General features: G+C 32.2%; 1 protein-coding gene across 1 annotated transcript in view; it reads right to left on the reverse strand.

Annotated features, from left to right (window-relative positions):
• Window positions 1-27249, reverse strand: part of LOC126881157 (sodium-coupled monocarboxylate transporter 1-like) — a 91903-nt gene that overhangs the window by 49564 nt on the left and 15090 nt on the right. The window contains exons 2-3 of the mRNA XM_050645234.1: window positions 20665-20930; window positions 6085-6362 (exon numbers count right to left, since the gene is read on the reverse strand). Of these exons, the coding sequence (XP_050501191.1) occupies window positions 6085-6362; window positions 20665-20930 (544 nt within the window). The remainder of the gene's footprint in view (window positions 1-6084; window positions 6363-20664; window positions 20931-27249) is intronic.

Here is a 27249-nt window from a genome sequence, read left to right on the forward strand (position 1 = left end):
TTCTTGTGCCGCACACTCGCTTTAGTTGCAGAAAGTGCTGCTAAGATTTGCGTTGGACCCGTTGGAGCAATATCGTATTTTGGATTTCTTCAGTCCGTTTATAGGTAATGGATTTTGGGAAGAACTATGACCTTGAACATTTTACATAAACTTCTGTACAAAGGTAGGAATTTTTGTGTTGTATGTTTCCTATTCCCAATGTGTCAAAGTGAATCTCGACAGAGCGAACTCAGTATTCTGATAATATTGAACCTGAAATTTAAGATGAACTACTACAGTTCAAATATTTTATGGTCCATCTTCAGGACTTGTAGCGAGAACAATTAATTTATTCCTGATTCATAGTCTTTTTGGGTTATTAATGAAAACAACTTTTGAAGTTTCGAAATTTGTCAGTAGCTTTTAAGATTTATGTTACGCTAATGATTACAAATCCAACAGACGAACGGCCATTTTAAAAAAATGAAAATTATTAAAAACTGTCGCCGTTCAACAATGGCACAACACAGACTAGCATTTCCCTCAATAATTATGGCTATTAAGAAAGAAGATATACTCGAAAATTTGGAATTTTAATGATATTTTAAGTAGGTAGTGTAGTTTTGTTAACTCAGAAAAGTTGCCTTATAATTATTATTATAATACTTTAAAAACTAAATTTAATACATATGTAATTATTTATTATCAACTATTTATAATGGGAAATAAGCCACAATTTTACCATTATAAATAGTTGATTATAAAAATGCCACAAGGAAATAGCTTCAGAGCAACATTAACTATTTATTATTACATGATTTTGTAATGTAAGTAATAGTAAATTTTTTTGCGATAAAGTTTGAGACAGGAGCAGAAGACGAGTGTCGTTACTCGTCAGAGTGAGTAATAACCATTCCATATGAGTAGAATACTATAATTTTTCTATGGCCTTCTTTTTTTTTTAATAGTAGACAAATTATTTTACTTTAAAACGAATCGTTCATTTATTAATAACTATAACAAAAAAAAAAACTAAAATGCGTAATTTTTTATTTAAATTTTAAAAATATATTAGGCTTTAAAATTTAAAAAATCTTTTAATAATTTTTGGTTTTAATTTAAGCAAAACTATATAGATAAACAGTTTCGTGACTATTTCTTTGTTTATTTCTTTAAGCAACAAGTTTTACAAAATGAAACAAAAATTTAAGTTTAAGTTAAAAAAATTTAAATTTAAATTTTTAACAAAATGTTCACTAATAGGTATATCAAAGGAATACAGCACGGAGGTGGAGGGATTATCCGAGGTTTTGGAGGGAAAAGAGAAAAGTTTCTTAAGGGGCCTCATAGCTTTGGTTGCCTAGAGGCCTCAAGGTTCTTAATCCGGGACTGTATGGAGTTTAGACGGTTTTCGGCACTAAATTGATGCAAACGAATGAATTGGTGCTTTTGGGGTTGCTGAACAAGAATTCGCAATCACAACCGGTCCACCTAGTACCCAAAAAATCCTCCAAACTCCAGAAAATAACAAGCCTTAGCAATTATTTTGGGCACCAGGTGGTTCAGGGTCAGTTCTGATGGCGTATTCGTATTCATCGACCCCAAATATCGCCTAGTAATCTATTTGCATGTATTCAGTGCAGTAGCGTAACCAGTCTGACTGCGCCCAAATGCAAGTATTCCCCGTGCGCCTTTATTCGTAGGCTCATTTTCCAGAATATCAGTTTTTTGCGCCCCCCTAAGGCCTGCGCCCCATGCACCGCATTGGTTGCATTGGCGTTAGTTACGCCACTGATTCAGTGCCGAAAAACTTCGAAACTCCAGAAGATGGCGTTCTTTAGCAGTAACCGTGTGCACTAGATGCTCCAGGAGTTAGTTCTGATGCCGTATTCGTGTTCAGTAACCGCAAAAACCCCTTTAATTTTTTTGGTATGCACCAATTTAATGTTGAAGTCACCCAAAACTCCAGAAGATGACGTGACCCTAGACATCAGCTATTTCGGGTGTTGTTCTGATAGCCTATTCGTTTTCAGCAACCTTAGAAACCCTCGAGTAATAGTTGCATCAATTTAATGCCAAAAACCTTCGAAACTTCAGAAGATGACATATCCTAGCAGTGATAATGGGCACCAGGTGCTCCGGAGGTCGGTTCTAATGGAGTACCTATTCGTGTTCAGGTACTCCAAAAACGTCCAAGTAATCTGTTTGCATGAATTTAGTGCCGATAAGCCTCGAACGTCCAGATGACGTGCTTTAGCAGTGACCCTGGGTACCAAGTAAAAGGGCTAGGACAGTTCTAGCTATTTTCCCATGTAAAATCCTATAAGAAATCGCTAAGGTCCATTCTGCTCAATTTTGTCTCATTTTGCGCAAAGATGACTCGACGCTGACTCGACCTGACTCGACGCTGAGTTGGAGTCAGCGGTGAGTCGGCGTTTAGTCAGGTCGAGTCAGCCTGTAGTCAGGTCGAGTCAGCGTCCAGTCAGCTTTGCGCAAAATGAGACAATAATGAGCAGAATGGACCTTAGTGATTTCCTATGGGATTTTACATGGAAAAATAGCTAGATCTGTCCTAGCCCTTTTACTTGGTACCCAGGGTCACTTCTAAAGCACGTCATCTGGACGTTCGAGGCTTATCGGCACTAAATTCATGCAGATTACTTGGAGGTTTTTGGAGTACCTGAACACGAGTAGGTACTCCATTAGAACCGTCCCCTGGAGCACCTGGTGCCCATTATCTGGAGCACCTGGTGCATACAAAAAAATAAGGGGTTTTTGGGGTTGCTGACCACGAATACGGCATCAGAACTAACTCCTGGAGCATCTAGTGTACACGGTCACTGCTAAAGAACGTCATCTTCTGGAGTTTCGAAGCTTTTCTGCACTAAATCAGTGGCGTAACTATCAATTTAATGCCAAAAACCTTCGAAACTTCAGAAGATGACATATCATAGCAATGATAATGGGCACCAGGTGCTCCGGAGGTCCGTTCTAATGGAGTACCTATTCGTTTTCAGGTACTCCAAAAACCTGTAATTAATCTGTTTGCATGCATTTAGTGCCGATAAGCCTCGAACGTCCAGATGACGTGCTTTAGCAGTGACCCTGGGTACCAAGTAAAAGGGCTAGGACAGTTCTAGCTATTTTCCCATATAAAATCCTAAAAGAAATCGCTAAGGTCCATTCTGCTCATTTTTGTCTCATTTTGCGCAAAGCTGAATCGACGCTGACTCGACCTGACTCGACGCTAAGTCGGAGTCAGCGGTGAGTCGGCGTTTAGTCAGGTCGAGTCAGCCTGTAGTCAGGTCGAGTCAGCGTCCAGTCAGCTTTGCGCAAAATGAGACAAAAATGAGCAGAATGGACCTTAGTGATTTCTTATGGGACTTTACATGGGAAAAATAGCTTGAACTGTCCTAGCCCTTTTTACCAGGTGCCCCGGGGGTCGGTTCTGATGGCGTAGTCGTGTTCAGCGATACCAAAGACCCCCGATCAACAAAATTTGGCCCTTAATATGCTTATTTTGACATTTGGATGCAATTTAAAATACAATTATACATTTTCATCCATTTTTCTATTGTAGACTTTTTTTCACAACGTAAAACGTTGCAAGTCTCTAGGCGCTGTATTTAAAAATCGATTTATTACGATGATTTTAGTAATAAATGCCCTGTACTCCAGGGAAATAAGGTTTTTGTCGGGACACTTGAGCAGCCAGGTTGCAAATGGGTTTTTTGGGTACTATATACCTAATACATTATACATACAAAAATGCCCGTCACAGTTCGGACGAGAATTTTAGTTATTAACAAATAAGGGTCAAAAATGACAGTTTTTTCGTTTAAATCGCTACAGGTAAAAATAGGATAATTAAATATCTTATTTATAGTATTCTCCTTTTAGTAGATGAGCCAATGTTTAAAACGGCAGCTTTTTAATTTTGGTCCGATCATTTGTTGTTTCGAAAATTGCAAAATAAAACTAAAATTTCGAAAATAAAAAATTTGCTATAACTTTCGCGAAAGTGACCTTACGACTTTTATATTTCACAAAAAGTTGAGTCAAAGAGTCCATATACTGCACAAAAAATTATAAGACGATTCGTCAATTAGTTTCAATTTTATTCAAATTGTTTATCCCAAAGAACTTTTTTTGTAATGTTATTGTTCAGAAAATAATAATTATATAGAAATTCTGTGAAAACCACATGAAAGAACAATAGTCTTGTTTTTAAATTATTGAAGAAAATCATTAAAAAGTAATTTTTGTCACTACGAAAACATTTTACTAAAGTAGAGTCATTTTTGGCTTGAAATCAATTTGAATACCTTTGTTAATATTGACTGTAGAGTAAATTTACCTTGGAATTTCAAAAGCTGGTATTTTTACACAAATGTTAAAAAAAACTTTTCGCCTATGTTAATTACGGTCAAAGTTAGCCACTTTTATTATTTAATTCACAGTTACTTCAATATACATAAAATTCTCCTGTAACAGTGTTAGTTACCATACTACTCCGAAACGGCTTGGCCGATTTTTATGAAATTTTACAAGTGTATCCTGTGGGACTGAGAATAGGTTTCAATCTATTTTTCATATCCATAAGTTATAAGGGGGTTGCCCCCCTGACATTTTTTTTATTTTTTTGGACAAAATTGTCTATCTTAATTTTATATGATGTAGAAATAAAAAATACATACAACCCTTAATTTACACATTTCCATGATCAACCCCTATTTGGTAATACCCATCTATATATTTACATCTATAAAATTCTCCTGTCACTGTTAGTTGTCATACTCCTCCGAGACCGCTTGACCGATTTTTATGAAATTATACATGTATATTCGGTAGGTCTTAGAATCGGTCGTAATCTATTTTTCATATCCCTGAGTAATAAGGGGAACTCCCCCTAACATTTTGAAATGTTAGGTGGGGATTTACGTACATAACGTACTCTACAAAACTACAAGTACATACAATTTAAGAAAATTATGATCAAAATCCATCACCAAGCTCTGGAGATATTAATCGCAGCATATGTTTGAAGAATCAGTTTCATTTTTTGAGTGCACGGATTTTAATAATTTATTTCCACCGACCACAAATCGATTTCGTTAGAACGTTATTTTTAAAGCTCTATTAACAACTCTGTTGAAGTTTAAAGTTTACTCAAACTTTTACACATAAACTATATACCTTCAACTTCGAAATGGCGCTAGTTGTGTTGCTTAATTGTTATAAACAAAGTAGCTGTCAATTAAATAAACAAAGTGGCTAACTTTGACTGTAATTAACCTAGGTAAAAACTGTTTTTTGAAAATTCGTATAAAAATACCAGCTTTTCAAATCCTAAAGTAGTTTTAATCTACAGTCAATATTAACAAAGTTATTCAAATTGATTATGAACTAAAAATGACCCTACTATAGTAAAATGTTTTCGGAATGAAAAAAATTACTTTTTAATGATTTTTTTTAAATACTTTGAAATCATGACTTTCTTCTTTCTTGTGGTTTTCACAGAATTGCTATTACATTACTATTTTCTGAACAATATTATTGCCAAAAAAAGCTCATTGGGATAAACAAATTGAATAAAATTTAAACTAATTGACGAATCGTCTTAAAAATTTTTCTGCATTATATGGACTATTTGTCTCAACTTTTCGTGCAATATGAAAGTCTTAAGGTCATTTTCACAAAAGTTATAGCAATTTTTTTATTTTCGAAATTTTAGTCTTATTTTGCAATTTATGAAGCAACAAATGATCGAACTGAAATTCAAAAACTGCCATTTTAAACCTTGGCTCATCTACTACGAGGATAATAGTATCAATAAGATATTTAATTACCCTATTTTTGCCCGTAGCGATTTAAACGATAAAACTGCCATTTTTGACACTTATTTGTTAATAACTAAATTTCTCGTCCGAACTGTGACGGGCATTTTTGTATGTATAATGTATTAGGTATATAGTACCCAAAAAACCCATTTGCAACCTGGCTGCTCAAGTGTCCCGAACATGGTATATTTTTGCCTTATTTCTCTGGAGTACTGGTATAAATAGTCTTTGTGGAATTTAAGTTAAGAACTTCATAAGTACTTACCAGATGAAAACGCCATAGCTGGAATATATGTGGCAATAGGTACTAAGCAAAAGACAGAAATAGTGAATAATACAGATGCCAGCTTTCTTGTTTTCTTATCGAATCGTATTCCTAAATATTCGTACGTACTTGTTAGCTGCAGTTTGTAAAATACTGGAAGGAAAACGTACACAGTTATTACAGGTACTATGTAAAGACATATGACACAGAGCCAATAATTTGCTCCAAAGCTGTAGACTTCTGCTGGAAGTGCTAGTAACGTTATTCCTGAAGTATGACTAAAAAATAAAATAATTGATATACAGGGTGATTTATTAGTGTGAGGAAGCTCAGTATATCTGTTATAGTAAAAATTGCAAAAAAAAGTTATTGGCAAAAATTGTAGGCAGCTTCAAACTCCACATTTTAAAATTAGCTACAATCGTACAGGGTGTTCCATATGATGGTGGCAGACCAAACTTATGTTTTTTTAAATGGAACACCCTGTATTTTATTTTAAATTTGAAATCTCCTTCACTTCCACATCACAACAATGTAAAGTTTTATTATGTTATATCGGGTATTTAAAAAGTTATAACCAATATTACCTGAAAATCGTATCAAGTTTAACTCCCTGTATAATTAAAAAAGAGCATAGGAACATTGATCTATTGCAGCCATAGTTATTTAATAATTGCTAAAAATTATAAAACATATTCGTTTTCATAATATTCGTTAAATCAAATACAGGGTAAGTCAAAATGCAAGTACATTTTTTTCTTGGTAATTTTAAATAGAACACCCTGTATTTTATACCACTATCGAAAAGTACTAATATCGTACTTCAAATTTTATGAAGTACTCCCTATACCTAAAGTTACCAGTTTTCTAGATATTTTTATTTTTCCATCAAAGTATTAATTTGGCAGATATTTTAACGTTTACCAATAATTATTGTGAGTTGGCCATGATTGATTTGTCAGAAACTGACAGTTTGACATTATTGTTTATTAATTTAGTATTGGGGTACACCGTAAATTAGCAACAATTATTATTTAGTAATTCAGTAATTAATTCAATTTAAATTAGCAATAATGAATTTTACTACTCATGAAATGGTAGATATGATCTGGATTTTGGGAAATGCAATAAAAATTCATTACTATCAGCTAGAATTTATCAAGAACGGTTTCCAGATAGGCGGCAACCTCGACAAGATACATTTGAAAAATTGAAAGATCGATTTAACCGCACTGGTTCAGTGAATTATGAAAAACATGAACGAACAAAAACTAGTGTGACAGAGGAAAACGAAATGAGTGTGTTGATGGCAGTTACAGAAAACCCACACACAAGTATAAGGAGTATTTCCAATGAACAAGAACTTAGTTACTACTCTGTTCAAAACATTCTATCTAAAAACAAGATGCACCCTTATCATATTCAAAAGCACCAAGAATTAAATAATGATAATTTTCAGAAACGAATAGCATTTTGTGAATGGGCCTTAGAAAAAATTAATGAGCAGAGAGATTTTTTTGATTATGTCCTATTTGGTGATGAAGCTACATTCCATCGAAACGGTTCTGTTAATAGGCATAACTTTCACTGCTATTCAACAAGTAATCCATACCACGTAGTAACACATAGTCAAACAAGATGGTCTCTAAATGTGTGGGGAGGTACCGTCGGTAACCATGTAGTAGGACCATATTTTTTTGAAGATAATTTAAATGGTGAGATTTATTTAGATTTTATCGTAAATTAGTTACGGATATTATTAGAAGAGGTTCCACTTAATATACGTGAACAAATGTGGTTTCTACATGACGGTGCTCCTGCGCACCACAACGAATTAGTACGTGGTGAACTTAATAATAAGTTTGGTGAAAGATGGATCGGAAGGGATGGACCGGTAAGGTGGCCCCCAAGGTCACCAGAGTTCAATAAAATGGACTCATTTTTTTGGGGTTACGTTAAGAACGAAGTATATAAAATACCTCCAACAACAAGAGATGATAATGAAAAATAGAATCCGAATTGTATTTCAAAATATTTCTTTACAAATGCTTAGTAATGTAAGCAACTCTTTCAATGGCCGCTCTCAAGTATGCATAGATGTTTTGGGAGGTCATTTTGAACACCTTACTTAAGTAAGATAAGTTAAAATTACTGTTGTTTTTTATTTTTTTTGTTGTTATTTTTTTTTTATTTTCCATCGGTTATTTTATATAAATTTTATTTAAAATAAATTGTTTTCTTTTGTGTGTCGTTATTTCGTTACTGATAATAAACAATAATGTCAAACTGTCAGTTTCTGACAAATCAATCATGGCCAACTCACAATAATTATTGTTAAACGCTAAAACACCTACCAAATTAATACTTTGATGGAAAAATAAAAATATCTAGAAAACTGATAACTTTAGGTATAGGGAGTACTTCATAAAATTTGAAGTACGATATTAGTACTTTTCGATAATGATATAAAATACAGGGTGTTCTATTTAACATTACCAAGAAAATAATGTACTTGCATTTTGACTTACTCTGTATTTGATTTAACGAATATTATGAAAATGACTATGTTTTATAATTTTTAACAATTATTAAAAAACTATGGTTGCAATAGATCAATGTTCCTATACTCCTTTTAAATTATACAGGGAGTTAAACTTAATACGATTTTCAGGTAATATTGGCTATAACTTTTTAAGTACCCGATATAACATAATAAAACTTTACATTGTTGTGATGTGGAAGTGAAGCAAATTTCAAATTTAAAATAAAATACAGGGTGTTCCATTTAAAAAAACATAAGTTTGGTCTGCCACCATCTTACGGAACACCCTGTAATATTGTAACTAATTTTAAAACGTGGAGTTTACAGCTGCCTACAATTTTTGTTAATAACTTTTTTTTGTAATTTTTACTACAACAGATCTACTGAGCTTCCTCACACTAATCAATCACCCTGTATACATTGCACAGACTTGAAATATGCGAACTTATCAACAAATACCAAATACCTATTTTCTTGAGGTATCTTAATACAATTAATATACTTAACCCTCATAAGGCGGTGCGGGGCGCAGCTGCACCCCAGACCTCGTTTTCCTCACCTATCTTTTTCAATAATTTTTTTGATTTTTGTCCTTTTTTTTATTCGCATTAAATTCAATTCTAAACGCATTCCACACATTACAGCATTTAAAACTCTTTGCGTTTACGTGCTTTTTTGGAAAAATGGCTGTAAGGTGCAAATGATGAAAATTTCAAATCCTGAATTTGACGTTTCTGATGTTCCACCTGGAGCTAACAGAGCAGGGGCCAAGGTCGGTGTTACTTATGTTACTTATGAGAAAAAAAAAACGGAAGTCCCGGCATAACTGTATTATGTGTAAAAACTGTTTGTTGCTCATTCTGTGAAAAATTTCATGTGTTTGTCTCGCAACGATAATAATTTTGTTTTTAAGAAGAAATGAGTACTTTTTTTGTAAAATTATGTTTCATAGTATAATAAATAAGTCTTAATAGACCAGGGCGCATCTGTAAAAATATTAGTACATTTGGACGTTGAGAGGTGACTCAAATTTTTTTGCAGAAATTGCTTGAAAATAAATCAAATAATAATATTTGAGTTATCCTCTCTCTCAAAAAGGTCCGGAACATTGTTTAAATAATCAAAATGTCAAAAAATTAAGGAAAAATTCGATTTTTTTCTTCGTTTTTTGATTATAACTTTAAGAAAATTTCAGAGAAAAGTTGTACTGACATAAAAGTTGCGTAATTAAATTTACTATAATATAGAATTGGTTAAAAATTTAAAAAATAGTCACCCTTGTTGCAAAATAGCAATAATTGCGAAAAAAACCATACAAAAACAAGTATTGGCATTTTACGTTTTTCAACCATTTATGCTATACCTTCGACCTTCATATTTGACCCAGAAAAACCTTATGACATAATAAAATAACACTGTAAATTTTATTATGATCGGTTAAATAGATTTTGCAAAATAAATTTTGCAATCCAGCTTTCGTAAAAAATATTCATTTTTTCAAAATGTTACAGGACTGAAAATAAAGCAGATAGCAAGTTGAAAATTTTTTTGCTTATAGAAGTGTACTGTACCTTTCATTCGCAATTTTGGAAAATTAAAATCGATTAACACCACGGCGTCAGGAATTTTTTTAAATAAACATTAATTATTGGTGCTACGCGCAGGACAGCGGATAGTTTGCTCTGATTGGGCATTCCAATGACCTTTGATAATGATTGATACATTTTAATTTTTATTACATTTCGATATAAATAAATAAATTTGTTTATTGCAAAATAAAAACACATACTCTATCCTTTGAAATTACACTTTTATTAGCAAAAACTTTCTTTGTTCATATATTTTAACTTAAATAATAAAAGTTTATTATTTTTAAACACATGCAATTGTTTAAACAATATTTCACAAACAATAATAAAATTAGTTTGATTTTTGTGGAATTAAAATATTAAAATACAACAAAATATTGTGTAAGAAAATAATATATTAGATAAAGATTGGAAGAAATTTTGGTCGAAATCAACTTGTGTGAATCGAACACCGCTGTCCTGCGCGTAGCACCAAAAATTATTGTTTATTTCAAAAATTTTCTGACGCCGTGGTAATTAATCGATTTTAATTTTGAAAATTGCATATGAATGGTACAGTACACTTCTATAAGCAAAAAAAAATTTAACTTGCTATCTGCTTTATTTTCAGTCCTGTAACATTTTGAAAAAATGAATTTTTTTGCGAAAGCTGGATTGCAAAATATATTTTGCAAAATCTATTAAACCGATCCTAAAGAAATTTACAGTATTGTTTTACTGTATCATAAAATTTTTCTGGGTGAAATATGAAGGTCCTAAGTGTAGCATAAATGGTTGAAAAACGTAAAATGCGAATACTTGTTTTTGTATGTTTTTTTCGCAATTATTGCTATTTTGCAACTAGGGTGACTATTTTTTAAATTTTCAACCAATTTTATATTATAGGAAATTTAAATACGCAACTTTTATGTCAGTACAACTTTTCTCGGAAATGAATACTTTTAAAGTTATAATCAAAAAACGAAGAAAAAAATCGAATTTTTCCTTTAATTTTTGACATTTTGATTATTTAAACAATGTTCCGGACCTTTTTGAGAGGGAGGATAACTCAAATATTATTATTTGATTTATTTTCAAGCAATTTCTGCAAAAAAATTTGAGTCACCTCTCAACGTCCATCTCAAAACAGATCCGCCCTGGACTATAATCTTATCTTTCAAATCAATTTTCCCGACATTCACATATAAAAAAATGGATTTACGGATGGGATGCAAATGCACCCCGCACCGTTGTTTACGTAAGAATCTAAGCACCGCCTTACGAGGGTTAAGACGAAATATGTGTATATGAGCCGCAATATTCAAAGCAGAGACAGAATCGGTCAGAACATCACCATTGATGACTTTAACTTTGAGCGCGTTAGAGAATTTAAGTATCTTGGAACAACAATAACTGAAGACAACGATGGATCACAAGACATAAACAATAGGACACAGGCCGCCAACAGATGTCTTTTTGCCCTCCAAAATCTTATAAAATCCAAATAACCAATGAGACATACGAAGATACAAGTGTATAAAACAATTATACGACTTGTTGTGATGTATGGAAGCGAAACGTGGACGATAACAAAGGCAAACGAAGAGAGACTACGTGTTTTAGATATAAAAATTCTAAGAAAGGTCTTTGGGCCTGTGCTGGATGGGACACGCGCCAACTCGTAACTCTTAATGACAAACTTTTTTAAATCAAAATGTATACCGGCCAATTCGTAACTTTTCTATTACCTGAACAACTCGCAACTTTATACAGGTGAATTCGAAACCATTGTTTAATTCTAATACCCCACGTAGTTGTTAGGTTAAAAGGTAAGAAATAAATTTGAACAGTAACGGATTAAGCCAACACGGGGCATATAGCATTATTATTATGTAAGCGAATGGTTCTTGGTTTGCTTAAAAACATGTTGTGTATTATATGTACTTATAAAAACAACATTGATATAACAAAAATTGAAATCTCTTTTGATTGAAAAAATATTATATGTATAGACCAGGGCGGATCTGTATAAAACGTCTATTTGTGGATGTGCGAGGTGGCATTCGGATTTTTGCAGATAAAGTTAGGTGACAACTTCAATAATAATAATTGACTTATGCTCCTTCTCAAATATGCCAGGAACATTAATAAAAAAATTAAAATATTTAAAAATTTCGAAAAACATTAATTTTTTTCTACATTTGCTTATAACTTTAAAACGATTCATTTTGGAGCAAGGTCGTAGGGAATTAAAATAAAGATAATTGAATTTTTTATGATATACGACTAGTTAAAAATGTCTTAAATTATTACCCTTTCTGCAAAATACCAATAAATACAAAATAAGGGGGCAAAATAAGCCTCTTTGTATTCAGTGTTTTTCAACAACTTTGGATGCACTTAGAACCTTCGTAATTCGCATAGAAAATCCTTATAACATACTTAAATCTTCCACCAAATTTCATTAAAATCGACCTGATAGATTTTGCATAATAATTTTGCAATCTAAATTTTTTTAAAAAAGTTCAAATTTTTCTAAAAACTTTCTGAACAGAAAGTAGACCATTTAGAAGTTTGCTAATTTTTTGACATATAAAGAGGCTCCCTACCGATCTAATACATTTTACAGAATTAAAATCGGATTATCTAAGCGGGCTCAGCACTGTTTTTAAAGTTATAATAGTTATTTTCCTAACAAGTGCAGAAAGTCATTCTTTTCCGCACGCGACTGCAGTTTGCCGAACGACGCGAAGCGGGAGTTCGGCAAGCAGTCGAGTTGCGGAAAAGCGACTTTCTGCAAGAGTTAGGAACAATATTTTTTCTAAGAGTCTTTAAAAAATTACCAAATCTTAATTAATTAATTAATTTAATATGAAAATACATACACAAATTAATTCTTTGACAAGGTTGTCAAAACCAAACTTTCAATATAATTAGTTAGCATGACGACGATCGTAGTTTCCATGACGAGATTCAAAACTCTTATTGTGACTGTTATTGTCTACCGATTTGACTTTCGAATATTATGTCAAAATAATTTTATTTCATCGAATTGTCGCGGTGATACAGTAGCGATCAACAGGTAGCCAAAACGCGTTCCAAGATTGTGGCTGTAATTTTGAATATTTTTTCGAGATATTTGGCACACGTATTCGTAATATAATAAAGAATGGCGGTACAGAGCCCAATTTGAAAAATATATTAATATGTGGAAATTACTTTGTAATTTAATATGATATTAAAAAAACGAGCCTGTACTGCCATTAAGAAAAACAAAAAATTCTTCAAATAAACTTTTTTATCCGATGCCTAGATTTTGTGTCATTTTGGAACTACTAATGAAATAAAAAAATTTAGTAGTTCCAAAATGACACAAAATCTAGGCATCGGATAAAAAAGTTTATTTGAAGAAAGTGTATTTTTTTGTTCTTCTTAATGGCGGTACAGGCTCGTTTTTTTAACATTGTATTTAATTAAAGAGTAATTTCCACACATTAATATATTTTTCAAATTGGGCTCTGTACCGCCATTCTTTATTATATTACGAATGCGTGTGCCAAATATCTCGAAAAAATATTCAAAATTACAGCCGCAATCTTGTAACGCGTTTTCGCTACCTGTTGATCGCTACTGTTTCCTCTTAAAACAGGAACACAATAAGATATATTTGAAATAAATTAGTAAATAATATCTAAATATTAGTTTATTCCATGTATTATAATTACTTTAAGGCCATATTAACATATCTAAATTAACACGCGTGCGTAAAAGTAAAAACCGCGTGCGGAAAAGTAACACGCGTGCGGAAAAGTGAAACTTTCTAAACTAAAATGCGTGCGCGAAAGTAGACATTTTTGCACGCTCGTTGAAAAACAATTTTTTGGCTTATAAACAAATACAGTGAGGACGTTTGAGTTGGAATAAATTCATTTTCTCGAGAATGGGAGTCTCTGGAGATAAATCCCGAAATAGGTCGATTTTTATTTTTAAATTCTAATTTTTTGGTATACATGTGACGTCATCCATCTGGTCGTGATGACGCAATCGATGATTTTTTTAAATGAGAATAGGGGCCGTATGATAGCAGGCCGTATGATTCCGTCGTTATAACAGGTTGCCTTGCAACCAGATGCAGAACAGTACCATAAATGTTTTCCACTTTTTAGCACTTTCTTTAATAGGGCTTTTCATTCACAGTCATTTGTTTCGAGCTTCCGTCATATGCCGTATAATCCGGGTATATTAATATTAAACACAGATTATACAACATATGACAGAAGCTCGAAACAAGTGACGATCGGTGAAGCCCTATTGAAATTTAAAATTATTTACCACCATTAACTTACACCCACGTGCACTCATTACGAAATCTGTTATCTGTTACAAGAATTTCAGTAATTTTCACAAAATTTATTTGGATTTTCTCTAGTAACTCTTCCAAGAGACAATACATAAATGATGATTACCTTTTACACCACCTTCAAAGAGAGTAATTTTTACAAGTACATACCTGGAATACCGGTATTAAATTATCAACAATTAAATTATCAATTACTTAAAAATGAAAGTTACTAATTCCCCGGTAGTTAGTGGGTTATCGAAGAATTACCTGCGCGCCAGAGTTACGAGTTGGCCTGTAATTAGGATGGGGGATTAAAATAGTTACGAATTCACCGAGACCCGCTGGATGAAGCGTCAGGACGAAAATATAGGATCAGAACTAACAAAGACTTCGAAGAACTTTACCCAGACGTCAACATCATAAAAGAAATAAAGTCCAGAAAGACTCCAATGGGCAGGACACCTCAGAAGACATTCCTGACCAAACAACAGTAAGGCTGGTGTGGGAACAAGTCCCAACTGCAAGAAGACCACGCGGACGCCTTCGACTCCGGTGGCGAGGTAATATAGCAGGACATCTGAAAGCTGCATAGGCAGGAGAATTGGATAGAGATTGCTCAAAACAGAGAACACTGGAGGCATGTTGTCGATTCGGCCAAAACCCACGAAGGGTTGTAACGCCACGGAGTAAGTAAGTAGGTAAGTATGTAAATCTTATTGTAATTGTAGAAGATATTATCTACAGGGTGATTGATTAGTAGGGTAAAGCTCAATAGCTCCGCTATAGTATAGATAGCAATAAAAGTTAATAACAAAAATTTTAGCCACCTTTGAGCTTCACATTACAAAATTAGTTAGAATGTTACAGGGTGTTCGATTACACAGTGGCAGACCAAATTTTGTTTTTTTAAATGGAACACTCTATATTTTATTTTAAATTCGAAATCCTGTTAACTTCTCCATCACAAAAATATAAAGGTTTGTTATGTTATACAGGGTATTTACACAGTTATAACCAATTTTATATGAAAATCGTAACAAGTTCAACTCCTTGTATAAATAAAAATAAGCAAAACAACAATGGTTTATTAATGCCATATTTTTTAACGTATTGTCAAAATTTTCAAAAATGGTCGATATTGCTAATTTTGTATCAAATACAGGGTGAGTCAAAACGCAAGTACATTATTTTCTCAGTAATTTTAAATGGAACACCCTGTATTTTATATCACTATTGAAAAGTACCATTACCGTACTTTAATATTTAGATAACATTCCCTATGTCTAAATTTATTAGTTTTCGAGATATTTTCATTTTTCAATGGACCAGTAGCGTGGCCACCCAAATCACCAGAATTTAATAAACTGGACTGATTTTTTTGGGGTTACGTTAATAATGAAGTTTATAAAATACCTCCAACAACAAGGGATGAGATGAAAAATAGAATACAAAGTGTATTTCGATGTGTTAATTTACAAATGCTCCGTAGAGTAAGTAGTTCATTCAATGATCGTTTTTAGGCGTACATAAATCTGTTAGGAGATAATTTTGAACACCTTATGTAATTAAATATTAAAAATATTTTATTAAAAGTAGCTTCTAATTTTTTTGAAACATGTTTTTTTGCAAAATGTATTGCTGATAAATTATGTTTCGTTCTTTATTTGTTACATTGTTACATTTACATACAAAAGTAGGGTTAATTGTCTTCCACAAAATATTGTATTGGGCGTATACTAGTTCGCTCCGGCGGTCAGATTTTAATACCCCACAGAAAAGGGGCATAGGTAAGTTCGCTCCGGCCATATATTTCTTAGAAAAGATAGTTGAATAATGTATTTACTGGCTACACAATGAATAATAATGAATAGCCAGGGTCAGCTTAAATAGATAATGTTGCCTTCATAAAGCAGGTACTTTGATACATTTTATTAATAAAATTTTTAATAAATATTTCTCAAACTTTGTATTTTTCTAATACGACAATATTATCATTGTTTAAAAGAATGAGTCTTTTTAAATAATGCTACTATATAACACTACTTCTTACTTAAAAATATATTAAACTTATAACGATAAGATATAACTTAAAAGATATTCAAATTGACACTTATATAAAAATACGAAGTTCGTTGAAACCAAAAAAAGTGTACCGAAAAGTACTTCTAGAGCACAAAACTTCTTGATCACATAATAACGGAATTAAAGCAAAATAAAATTAGTAGATTTGATTTTGTCAAATGTATTTCACTTAGATTTCTAGCAAAATAAATGCCTCGTTTTAATTTATATTTGTTAGTGTACCTATTATGTTAGTTTTTACACTTGTATATTGCTTTCTTATTATATCTATAGTTTAGAATAAGCACAAAAATTATTTCAGTAATTTTTAAAAACAATTCAAAATTTATAATTAATTTCTAATTCAATCATTAACATTTTTCAAAATATAGTAATGAGCGCGCTAATAACCGGCAAAATAACGCAAAAGATGGAAATATTAAGTTGTGAGATAAATAGAAATGAAACTAGTGGAGATGGGAAATTTAGCGATAGAACCTATAAATTTACATTACATTTATTATTTCCCACCTTTAGACGTATCAGACGAGTTTGGCAACTACCGCTGTGACAGTGACAGTTTTAGTTGACATCCTCCTCTAATACGTCTAAAGGTGGGAAACAGTGAATCGAATGTAAATTTATAGGTTTTTATTGCAAAATTTCCCAATTCTATTGGTTTCGCTTCTTTTTATCTCACAACTTAATATGTTTTCCATCTTTTCCATTATTTTGCCGGTTATTAGCGCGCTCATCACTGTATAGAAAAAAATTTAGTGTAAATAAAATAATTATTATTAGCCCAGTAAAGGAACGTGAAATCCAGCGATAGGTACCGTGTAATTTTTAGTGTCACCACTGAATTGCATGAACATTTGAATTTACGTTCTACTTACCACCGCGAAGTTGGACTATGCCGTTGGTTGCTTTTACTTGGGGGTGAAAGTCACCCCTTCTCGGGGGTGAAAAAACATACATTTAAAATATGGCCGGAAATAGATAAATTGACTAATTTTAAGCAACTGTTGTTCTATAGAGTTTTTTAAAGTCAATATTTTTCGAGTTATTTACGAGTGAAAATGTTTATTTTATTATTGTTCAACAAAAAAACACATTTTTGGACGATATTTCGCAAATAACCAGAAAGTAAATATTTTATCAAACAAAAAGAATATTCTCAGCAAAAATGTATTTTTGGAACACATTTTTCATAGGAACATATTTTTCATAAGCTACCTGCAACTCTTCTTTTGCTGGGTCTGTACCTACACTTCATGAATATACTGTTCTTCATTTTATTATAGGCTATATTTTCGCTAAGAATTTTTTTTTCGATAACTTATTTTTTCAGTTATTTGAGAAAAACCGTCTGAAAACGTGTTATTTTTTTTGTTTAAAGATAAACATTTTTGATGTTATTCAAATCAAACAAGAAGTCAAACAATTATTGACTTCTTTAAAAACTACATAGAACAAAAGTTACTTAGAAGTAGTCAACTTATCCATTTCTAGACTTATTTGAAACGTATGATTTTTCGCCCTCGAGAAGGGGTGATTTATACCCTCAATTAAATGCAACCAACGGCACAAGTCTAACTTTGAAGTGGAGAATAGGTAGAACCTAAAACCAAATTTTCAACCAAATCCGTAGTAACGCCGAAAATTACACTCCAAAATAGTCATTTATTGGGCTAAATCTAAATTATCTAATTTCACTGTCTCGTTATACAATTATGAGCGCGCTAATAACCGGCATAATAACGCAAAACGATGAAAAACATATTAAGTTGTGAAATAAAAAGGCATGAAACTAGTAGAGGTTGGAAATTTAGCGGTACGAACCTATAAATTTAGATTATATTGGTTGTTTCCCACCTTTAGCCGTATCACATGACTGTCAACAAAAACTGTCACTGTCACAGTGGTAGTAGCCAAACGTCTCAAAAATTTCTCATCTCTACTAGTTTCATCTCTTTTATCTTACAACTTCATATGTTTTCCATCGTTTGCGTTATTTTGCCGGTTATTAGCGCCCTTATCACTGTATTTATATAAATAGGTAACCACCAATATTTTATATAATTTCTAATATAAAATACAAAAGTCACAGTAATACCAATTTTCCTGATATTAATTTTCCTAGAATAGAATAGATAATACTTAATCCGCTTAACCACGGGAGCGAACTAGGTTATGGTTTCCGGAGCGAACTAGTATGTAATTAAGAGGGCTTTTTGACCATGGGAGCGAACTAGTGTGCTCCGATTGTATTTTGTGTTTGTGTGTTTTTTTGTAAAATTTATTACTAATTTTCTTTGTTTATTTGTTGCATTTACATAAAAAGATAGTTTTTAATTGTTTCAAAAATGTTGCATGTATTGGTTGTGTTTTTGTTTGTAAAATGTATTACTAATAAATTATTTTTATTTCTTTATTTGCTACTAGCGATAATCGGTAATCTTCAATTGTCAATTCAGTCATGGCTTACTTAAAATTTAGATAAATTTAAACACCTAAAATAATTTGCTCTGAAAAATGAAAATATCTCGAACACTAATAAATTTGGGCATAGGGAACATTATATAAAAATTAAAGTACGTTAATGTTACTTTTCAGTAATGATATAAAATACAGGGTGTTCCATTTAACATTACTGAGAAAATAATGTACTTGCGTTTTGACTCACCCTGTATTTGATATAAAAAAAATTAGCAATATCAATAATTCTTAAAAATTTTGACAATAAATAAAAAATATGGCATTAATAAACCATTGCTGTTGTGCTTATTTTTATTTATACAGGGAGTTGAACTTGTTACGATTTTCATACAAAATTGGTTATAACTTTGTAAATACCCTCTATAACATTACAAACCTTTATATTTTTGTGATGGAGAAGTTAACAGGATTTCGAATATAAAATAAAATATAGGGTGTTCCATTTAAAAAAACATAAGTTAGGTCTGCCAATGTGTTATCGAACACCCTGTAACATTCTAACTAATTTTGTAATGTGAAGCTCAAAGGTGGCTAAAATTTTTGTCATTAACTTTTATTGCTATCTATTACTATAGCGGAGCTATTGAGCTTTACCCTGCTAATCAATCACCCTGTATATAATATGTGAATGATTACGCGATATTGGTTTTGGATAACATTTTGTCTTCTTCTTCTAAAGGTGCCTGTCTTCTAGTGACGTTGGTTAGCACATTGACCCGTCCTATTCTATTCACAGCATCTCGAAATAGATCAGATGAAGTTAGGCCAGACCACTTCTTAAGATTGGTCAGCCAGGATATACATATACATCCAGGGACTCTCTTGCCCTCAATCTTGCCTTAGAATCAGCTGTAGAAGTCAGTATTTACTATTACTTATAATGTGGTCGAAGTAAGCCAATTTTCTGTTATTTACGGTGCTAATAATTTCTTTGTCTTCTTAGCCTTTGGAGAATAGTTACGTTAGTTGTGTAGTATACATAAATATGAGACCCTTAACATACGTCGGTAGCACCACATTTTAAACGCCTTTTGTCGTTTTATGGTATCTTCTGTAAGACATCAGCTTTCTACTCCGCAGAGGAAGACACTAAAGACGTAACAACTAAGAATTCTTTGCGTATATTGATACTTAAAGGTAAGTTGCGGAGAATCTTTCTAAGACTCACATGTTTCCCATGTTGTACTTTGTCGAATGTCTCCTTGAAATCAACGAAAAATGCATACACATCGCAGTTGACACCCCTGGCTCTTTATATTAGAAGTTGCAAACTGAAAATTTTCTCCTTCGTTTCGAGTCCTGCTCTGAATCCAATTTGAACTTCACGTATGTAGGTGTTCTTCTAATTTGGTGTATATGAGCGAATGAATGATAACAAGGAGCACTTGAAGTACATAGCTCATCAATATTTTGTCATTGAGAAAAATTCTGACAAATGGCAAACAAACAATAATGCAATTGAAATCAACTTAATGTAATTTCAGAATGATCAAAGTGTATTAGAGGACCAGTTAATTTTTTTTGTAAAAAACAATTTTATTGTAGAAATATATTAAAAGATAACTTACCTTGCAACTAATGATACAACCACAGGAAAAACTTTCATGTTTCCTCCTGCTAATAAATAATCTTTCACATTTTGCTTCTTCCCAAAACATCCAAAATAAATTCCTATTCCCAAACTAATTAATATTAAGAAGCAGAAAATTAAGTAGTCATACCATGAAAATCTTATGCCTGCTGATTTATGTATGGAAGAAGTATAGGAGGCTGTTGAAGTAGAGAGGCCATTCGCCACGTTATCAAGAAAAGTTGGAATAGTTGTGAGTTCCATCTGAAATAACAAAAATGTTTAATGAAAAAAATAATAAATTAAATCTTCTTGTTTCTCGGGGACTGCTTAATGTCCAATTTGAGCGTTGGAGTGATATTTTCATATTTCTGGTACCCCCTTCTTCCACCCCTTCCGGTCCCAGCCCGTTGTGTGTGTGTGTGTGAGTGTGAAAAAATGGCTTGGATGCGAGTCCGTTAGCCACAGATTTTTATTTTATTTTTACCTCAATTTATTAGTTTTGTTATATTTATACCTATTTTACTTAAATGACTATATTTGTTTCTTTCAAGTAGTTTATGAGTAATTTAAATATTTCCATTTTATGACAACTTAGTAGATATTCTATACTAATTGGAAAATGAACTTGTGTTTGTCGTAAATTGTAATATAATTGATTTATATATCTCTCGTTAATTTTGCATTCCAAGAAAATATGGTTTAAATCTCTAATCGAAACATTATCACAAAAACAGACTGATGAATTAATTATTCCTAATTTGTGCAGATGTGCCTCATATTTCCCGTGTCGAGTTTTTAATCTGACGATAGTAGAAATATCTTGCTTTGGCAGGTTATATTTAAATATGTATTCAGGTGGCGGAGGAAGTTCTTGATGTAAAGAAAAATATAAATTTTTTGACATGCTTGTAATATTTTTCCATTCTTTTTTCCATATTTTATTTATTCTAACTTTGACGTCATTTATTGCATCTGTCGATAAGATGTGAGTTAGTATCTTAACTTTTTTTATTGCATCTTTGGCCAACTCATCCACTTTCTCATTACCCAATATACCGGCATGCCCTTTTGCCCATATAAATACTACTTCCACTTTAGACAAATTATTTTTTATATTACATAAAATTTTTGATTTGTATGAACTAAAATCAGTATTTTCAATTGCATATATTGCAGATCTGGAGTCTGTTATTATCACAGCTTTTTCAATGTTATTATCAAACGTCTGTTATTATCAAACTCTTTGATCCATTCTAGAGCTTTTTCGATGGCTATAATCTCAGCTGTAAAAATACTACTAATACTAGATAATTTGTAATTATTATGTTGATGGGTATTTTGCACATACATAGCACATCCTACTCCTGTTTGATTTTTAGAACCGTCCGTATAAATTACTGTGTAATCCACAAAGTCGCTCAGTATAGATTTTACTAAAATATTATTTAAATGATTTGATTCTGTATATTTAGGAATTATGATTCTGGGTTTTTTATCAAAGTTTTATACGGAAATTTATAAATTGGTAATAATTTACTGTTGTGTAAATCTGTATAATTCCTGGTTTCAATGAATGCATCTGTTAGTGGTGGTGAATTTTTTATTCTCCAATATTTACTAGTTAAGTTTTCCATGTTTAATAAAGCCAGATTTGTTAAAAGGTCTGACTCAGTGTTTCTTAGCTTTATGCAGTATTTTTGAGCTAAAAATTGTCTACGTAAATTTAATGGGATTTCATTACACTCTGCTAGCATAACGTTTATTGGAGTGGATACCATTGCACTTAAACATATTCTCAAGCATCTGTATTGTATCCGATCTAAAATTTTTAAGTTCGTATTGCTTGCTGATCCATATATCCAACACCCATAGTCCACGACTGACCGAATACAAGCATTGTAGAACAATAAAGCTGTTTTGGGATCTGCACCCCATTTTCTGTTGGTAATACACCTTAGTATATTTATTTTTTTTTCACACTTACCTTTGATGTATTGAATATGTTTAGTCCACAGAAGTTTATTATCTAGTACTATCCCTAGATACTTATACTGATTCACCACTGGTATAGTACGCCCACTCGAGGTTACGTTTCCCGGTGCGCGCAACCTATGCCTGGTGAAAAACATAATATTGGATTTTTCTGTGGACATTGTCATATTATTTTCATTTGTCCATTGTATAATAATTTCAACTATATGCCTCAATGATCGTAGACAGTCGTCGTAGGTTTTTTGGGTGGAGTATATACAGATATCATCTGCATATTGTAAACATTTAATATTTTCGTCAAACAAACTATGAATGCTAGCAGAATATAAGTTGAATAATGTTGGACTTAATACTGAACCCTGTGGCAGACCTTGATTTACAACTCTTGGTCCGTGTAGTATATTTCTATGATCTTTTAACCATACTGTTCTATTAGTATATAGATTTAATATATTATTACAGATTTCATTATTGAAACCAAGTGAACACATTTTATATTTTAGTATGTTAAGATCTACTGAATCATAAGCTCCTTTTATATCCAGAAACAAACAAACTAGGTACTCATTTTTAGACAGCGCAATTTGTATATCTGTAACTAGCTTTGTTACTACTTCCAATGATCCAAGACCTCGGCGAAATCCATACTGTGTACTAGGTAAAATACAATTTGATCTAAAAACCATTCTAATCGAGCTTTGATTAATCTTTCAAAGGTTTTACTTATACACGACATTAAAGAAATTGGTCGATATGACTTGGATAAATTTTTGTCTTTATTAGCTTTTAATAATGGTTGTATGATATATTTTTTAAAATGATCTATGTATTGCTCTCCTACCCACCAACTATTATTTCTTTTTTTTGTTAAAAAAAATTATTAAAAGTCCCAGCCCGTTCTTTCATTTGTTGAAATGATTTTCCTTTTTCTCTGCCTATTTTCAGTGATTGTTCCAACCATCCGTCCCTTGGTCTTCCCTTTCTTCACTTCCCGTATTTCTTGAATTCCATTACTCTTCTTACTAGTCTGCTCTGTTCCATCCTAATAATGTGTCCAAACCAGTTTAATTTTCTTCTTTTGATTTTAGATCCTATCGGCTCCTACTTCAATTCATTTCTTACGTAATCATTTCTCATATGATCCATTTTTGTAACACCAGCTATTTTTCTTAGTTGTTTCATTTCAGCTGAGTTCAGCGCGCTGTCCATTTTGGTATTATTGACCCATGTCTCGCTTGCATACAACAGTGTTGGTATTTTTACTGCATCATACACCTTGAGCTTAACTTCTCTTTCTATTTCTTGTTTTCCAAATATCGTGTTGTTCAGTGCATAATAAATTTTATTTGCTTTCTTCACTCTGTTTGATATCCTCTGATCAATGGTTCTGTCTTCTGATATCACTACTCCTAAATATTCAAAAATTGGTACTGCCTCAATTTGGTTTTCCTTACAGTAAATGGAAAATGGTTTCGGTCATCAACTTTACTTTGTTTTAACTATCATACTTCTTGTTTTCTTGATTTTTAATTCCATTCTTTGATTTTCTAATTCTCTCACCCATATATTTATCAATTCTTGAATCTATTCTCTAGTGTCTGCAATTAGTACAATGTTATCTGCATATAGAAATCCATCAAGCCTTACCAAGAGCATGGTACCGTCGAACAAGTTCACAGAGTGGTCAACGTTATAAATAAAACATTTGAAGAAAAAAGTTACTGTTCAGCAGCATTCCTTGATGTTAGCCAGGCTTTTGATAAAGTTTGGCATCAAGGACTGTTGTATAAACTGAAAAAGAATTTACCAGAAGAAGTATATACACTCCTGAAGTCGTATTTATCAGAAATATACTTTTAATTGAAGTTTGAGTCAGCCTATACAAAACTATATCCCATCAGATCAGGGGTACCGCAAGGAAGAGTTCTGGGACCACAACTGTATCTGGTGTACACAGCCGACTTACCCACAAATCGTGATACAACGACCACCACCTTTGCAGACGATACTGCAATCCTAGCAGTACACAAAAATCCCGTCGAAGCTGCTACAAAACTCCAGAGAGTATTAAATCAAATAAATACATGGTCACAAAATTGGAGAATTAAATTGAATGAACAAAAATCAAACCATATTGTTTTTACAAAATGTCACAATGAATAACCTACAGTAACGATAAATAATAAGGTAATTAACTCAGTTACCTCTGTAAAATATCTGGGCATGAACTTGGAAAGGAGATTAACCTGGAGAACCCATATATGGAACAAACGGAAACAACTGGGCATAAAATTTAGTAAGCATTATTGGCTTCTAGGGCTCACGACAAGAAATAAACTACTAGTCTACAACGCAATATTCAAATCAGTCTGGGCATATTATGGTTTGCAGCTCTGGGGAACAGCATCCAAGTCGAATGTATCCATAATTGAGAGATTTCAGTCCAAGCTGTTACGTTCAATAATCGATGCTCCGTGGTTAGTTACTAACCGGGATATCTACAATGATCTGGAAACGAAAACCGTCAGTGAAGTGATAGTGGAGTTAAGTGCAAAATACATCGTACGTCTTGAAAGCCACGCCTATGGATATGGCCTTAGGATTTATATCCATCTTTTAGATTTTACGATGTTTACACATATACAGAGTGAGTTTTATGTATGGAAACACTCAATTATCTCGAAAACGGCTTAGACGACTTTTACATATTTTCGTAAGTACGGGTTTCCTAATACGGCCGATATTATAGTGCTAATTACATTGTTGTCATATTTTCCGTTTTTCTGGAAATCTAATGAACTTTCTTATTTCAAATGGAACACCCTGTATATTTTTTGCGTTTTGAAATTCTTGAGAAATACTGATTATTTTTTTATATTATATTCCCTATACCTGAACGCCATAATTTCGGAGTTATTGCTACATTTATTTAAAAAAAAATTTAACAAATTATAAAAATCAATTTTTTTGGCCCGGGTAAACACTATTTTAGGTTGTTTGGATCATTGGGAACAAAAAAGATCTTTTGTAATTTTTCTCTGAAATTAATCATTTCTGAGTTTAAACAATTAAAACTGAAAAAAAATCGAATAATGACGATTTTCATGGTTCAAGTACACAAGTACAAAATATAATTTTTAAAATTTTAAAGTACCTAAATTCAAGCCCAACTCTTCTTCTAATAGCTCGCCATAATATTTTTTGCCTCCTTTTATTGTATAACATTGCCTTTTAATTTTTAATGAAGTGCATATGAGAGGACGGGCGATCGGGCTACATTAATAACTAAAAAACAATGTTTTAAAATGAAACAATCTCAAATTACTTATCGGTAACTGATAAAATAAGCCTTGAGCTTGAATTTGGTTACTTCGGAGTTTCAAAAATAACATTGTTAATTTGTGTTCTTGAACCTTGAAAATCGTCATTATTCGATTTTTTTCAGTTTTAAATTGTTTATAACTCGGAAACGATTAATTTTAGAAAAAAATTACAAAAGATCTTTTTTGTTCCCAATGATCCAAACAACCTAAAAGAGTGTTTACCTGGGCCAAACAAATTGATTTTTATAATTTGTTTAAATTTTTTTTAATAAATGTAGCAATAACTTCGAACTTATGGCCTTTAGGTATAGGAAATATAACATAAAAAATAATCGGTATTTCTTAAGGACTTCAAAACGCAAAAAATATACAGGGTGTTCCATTTGAAATAAGAAAGTTCATTAGATTTCCAGAAAAACGGAAAATATGACAACAATGTAATTAGCACTATAATGTCGGCCGCATTAGAAAAACCTATCTACCAAAATCTATAAAAATCGTGGAAGCCATTTTCGAGATAATTGAGTGTTTCCATACATAAAACTCACTCTGTATAAGACTTTTAGTCTATTTTTAAAAGGTTTTTACCTTTGTATTTTTGGGTGGCTCATGTTCTTGTAACACTGATGATACTTGTAGACCTATAGGGACTTTTTAAACTAATATACGTTTTACCAAGAATTTTTTTTAAAAAACAATAAATCTTGTATAAAAGGTATATTTAAAAAACCCTCAAAAGGGCCACATCAAGTTCACATAACTAGTTTTCGACTGGTTTACCAGTCATCATCAGTGCTTACGTGCAATGTACATGCTTAACCACCAAGATAGTATTACACAAAAATATGTGGGTCAAAGCCCAGTAAAAGTAGTCCGTCAAGGAGACATTGGTATAAAATGCTACCTTAAGCCTGGATGTTTAAAATATTATCTAATTTGCCCTAGGTAACATCTGAGAGCTAGGTATGACTTGTTCACATGTTGGAAGTGAGACGGCAAGTCGAAAACTAGTTATGTGAATTTGATGTGGCCCTTTCAGTCTAGGCGCCAGAGGGGTCACCGTGTCATATTCAATTCTGATGGACAAACTCAACGGTTTCTTATGGATTTTTGGCTACTGATTACGAATTTCGAGGGGGGATTTCGATTCGAGTGGTCAAAAATTGTTATAAACAATTTAATTGTTTATAAATTGTTTATAAGGCTCTGGCTCATAAACTAAAAGAGATAAAAAAAATGTTTCAAATAAAATTTGTTCCTTAATA

The sequence above is a fragment of the Diabrotica virgifera genome, chromosome 3 (genome assembly GCF_917563875.1).
Source record: "Diabrotica virgifera virgifera chromosome 3, PGI_DIABVI_V3a".
Lineage (NCBI taxonomy): Eukaryota > Metazoa > Arthropoda > Insecta > Coleoptera > Chrysomelidae > Diabrotica > Diabrotica virgifera.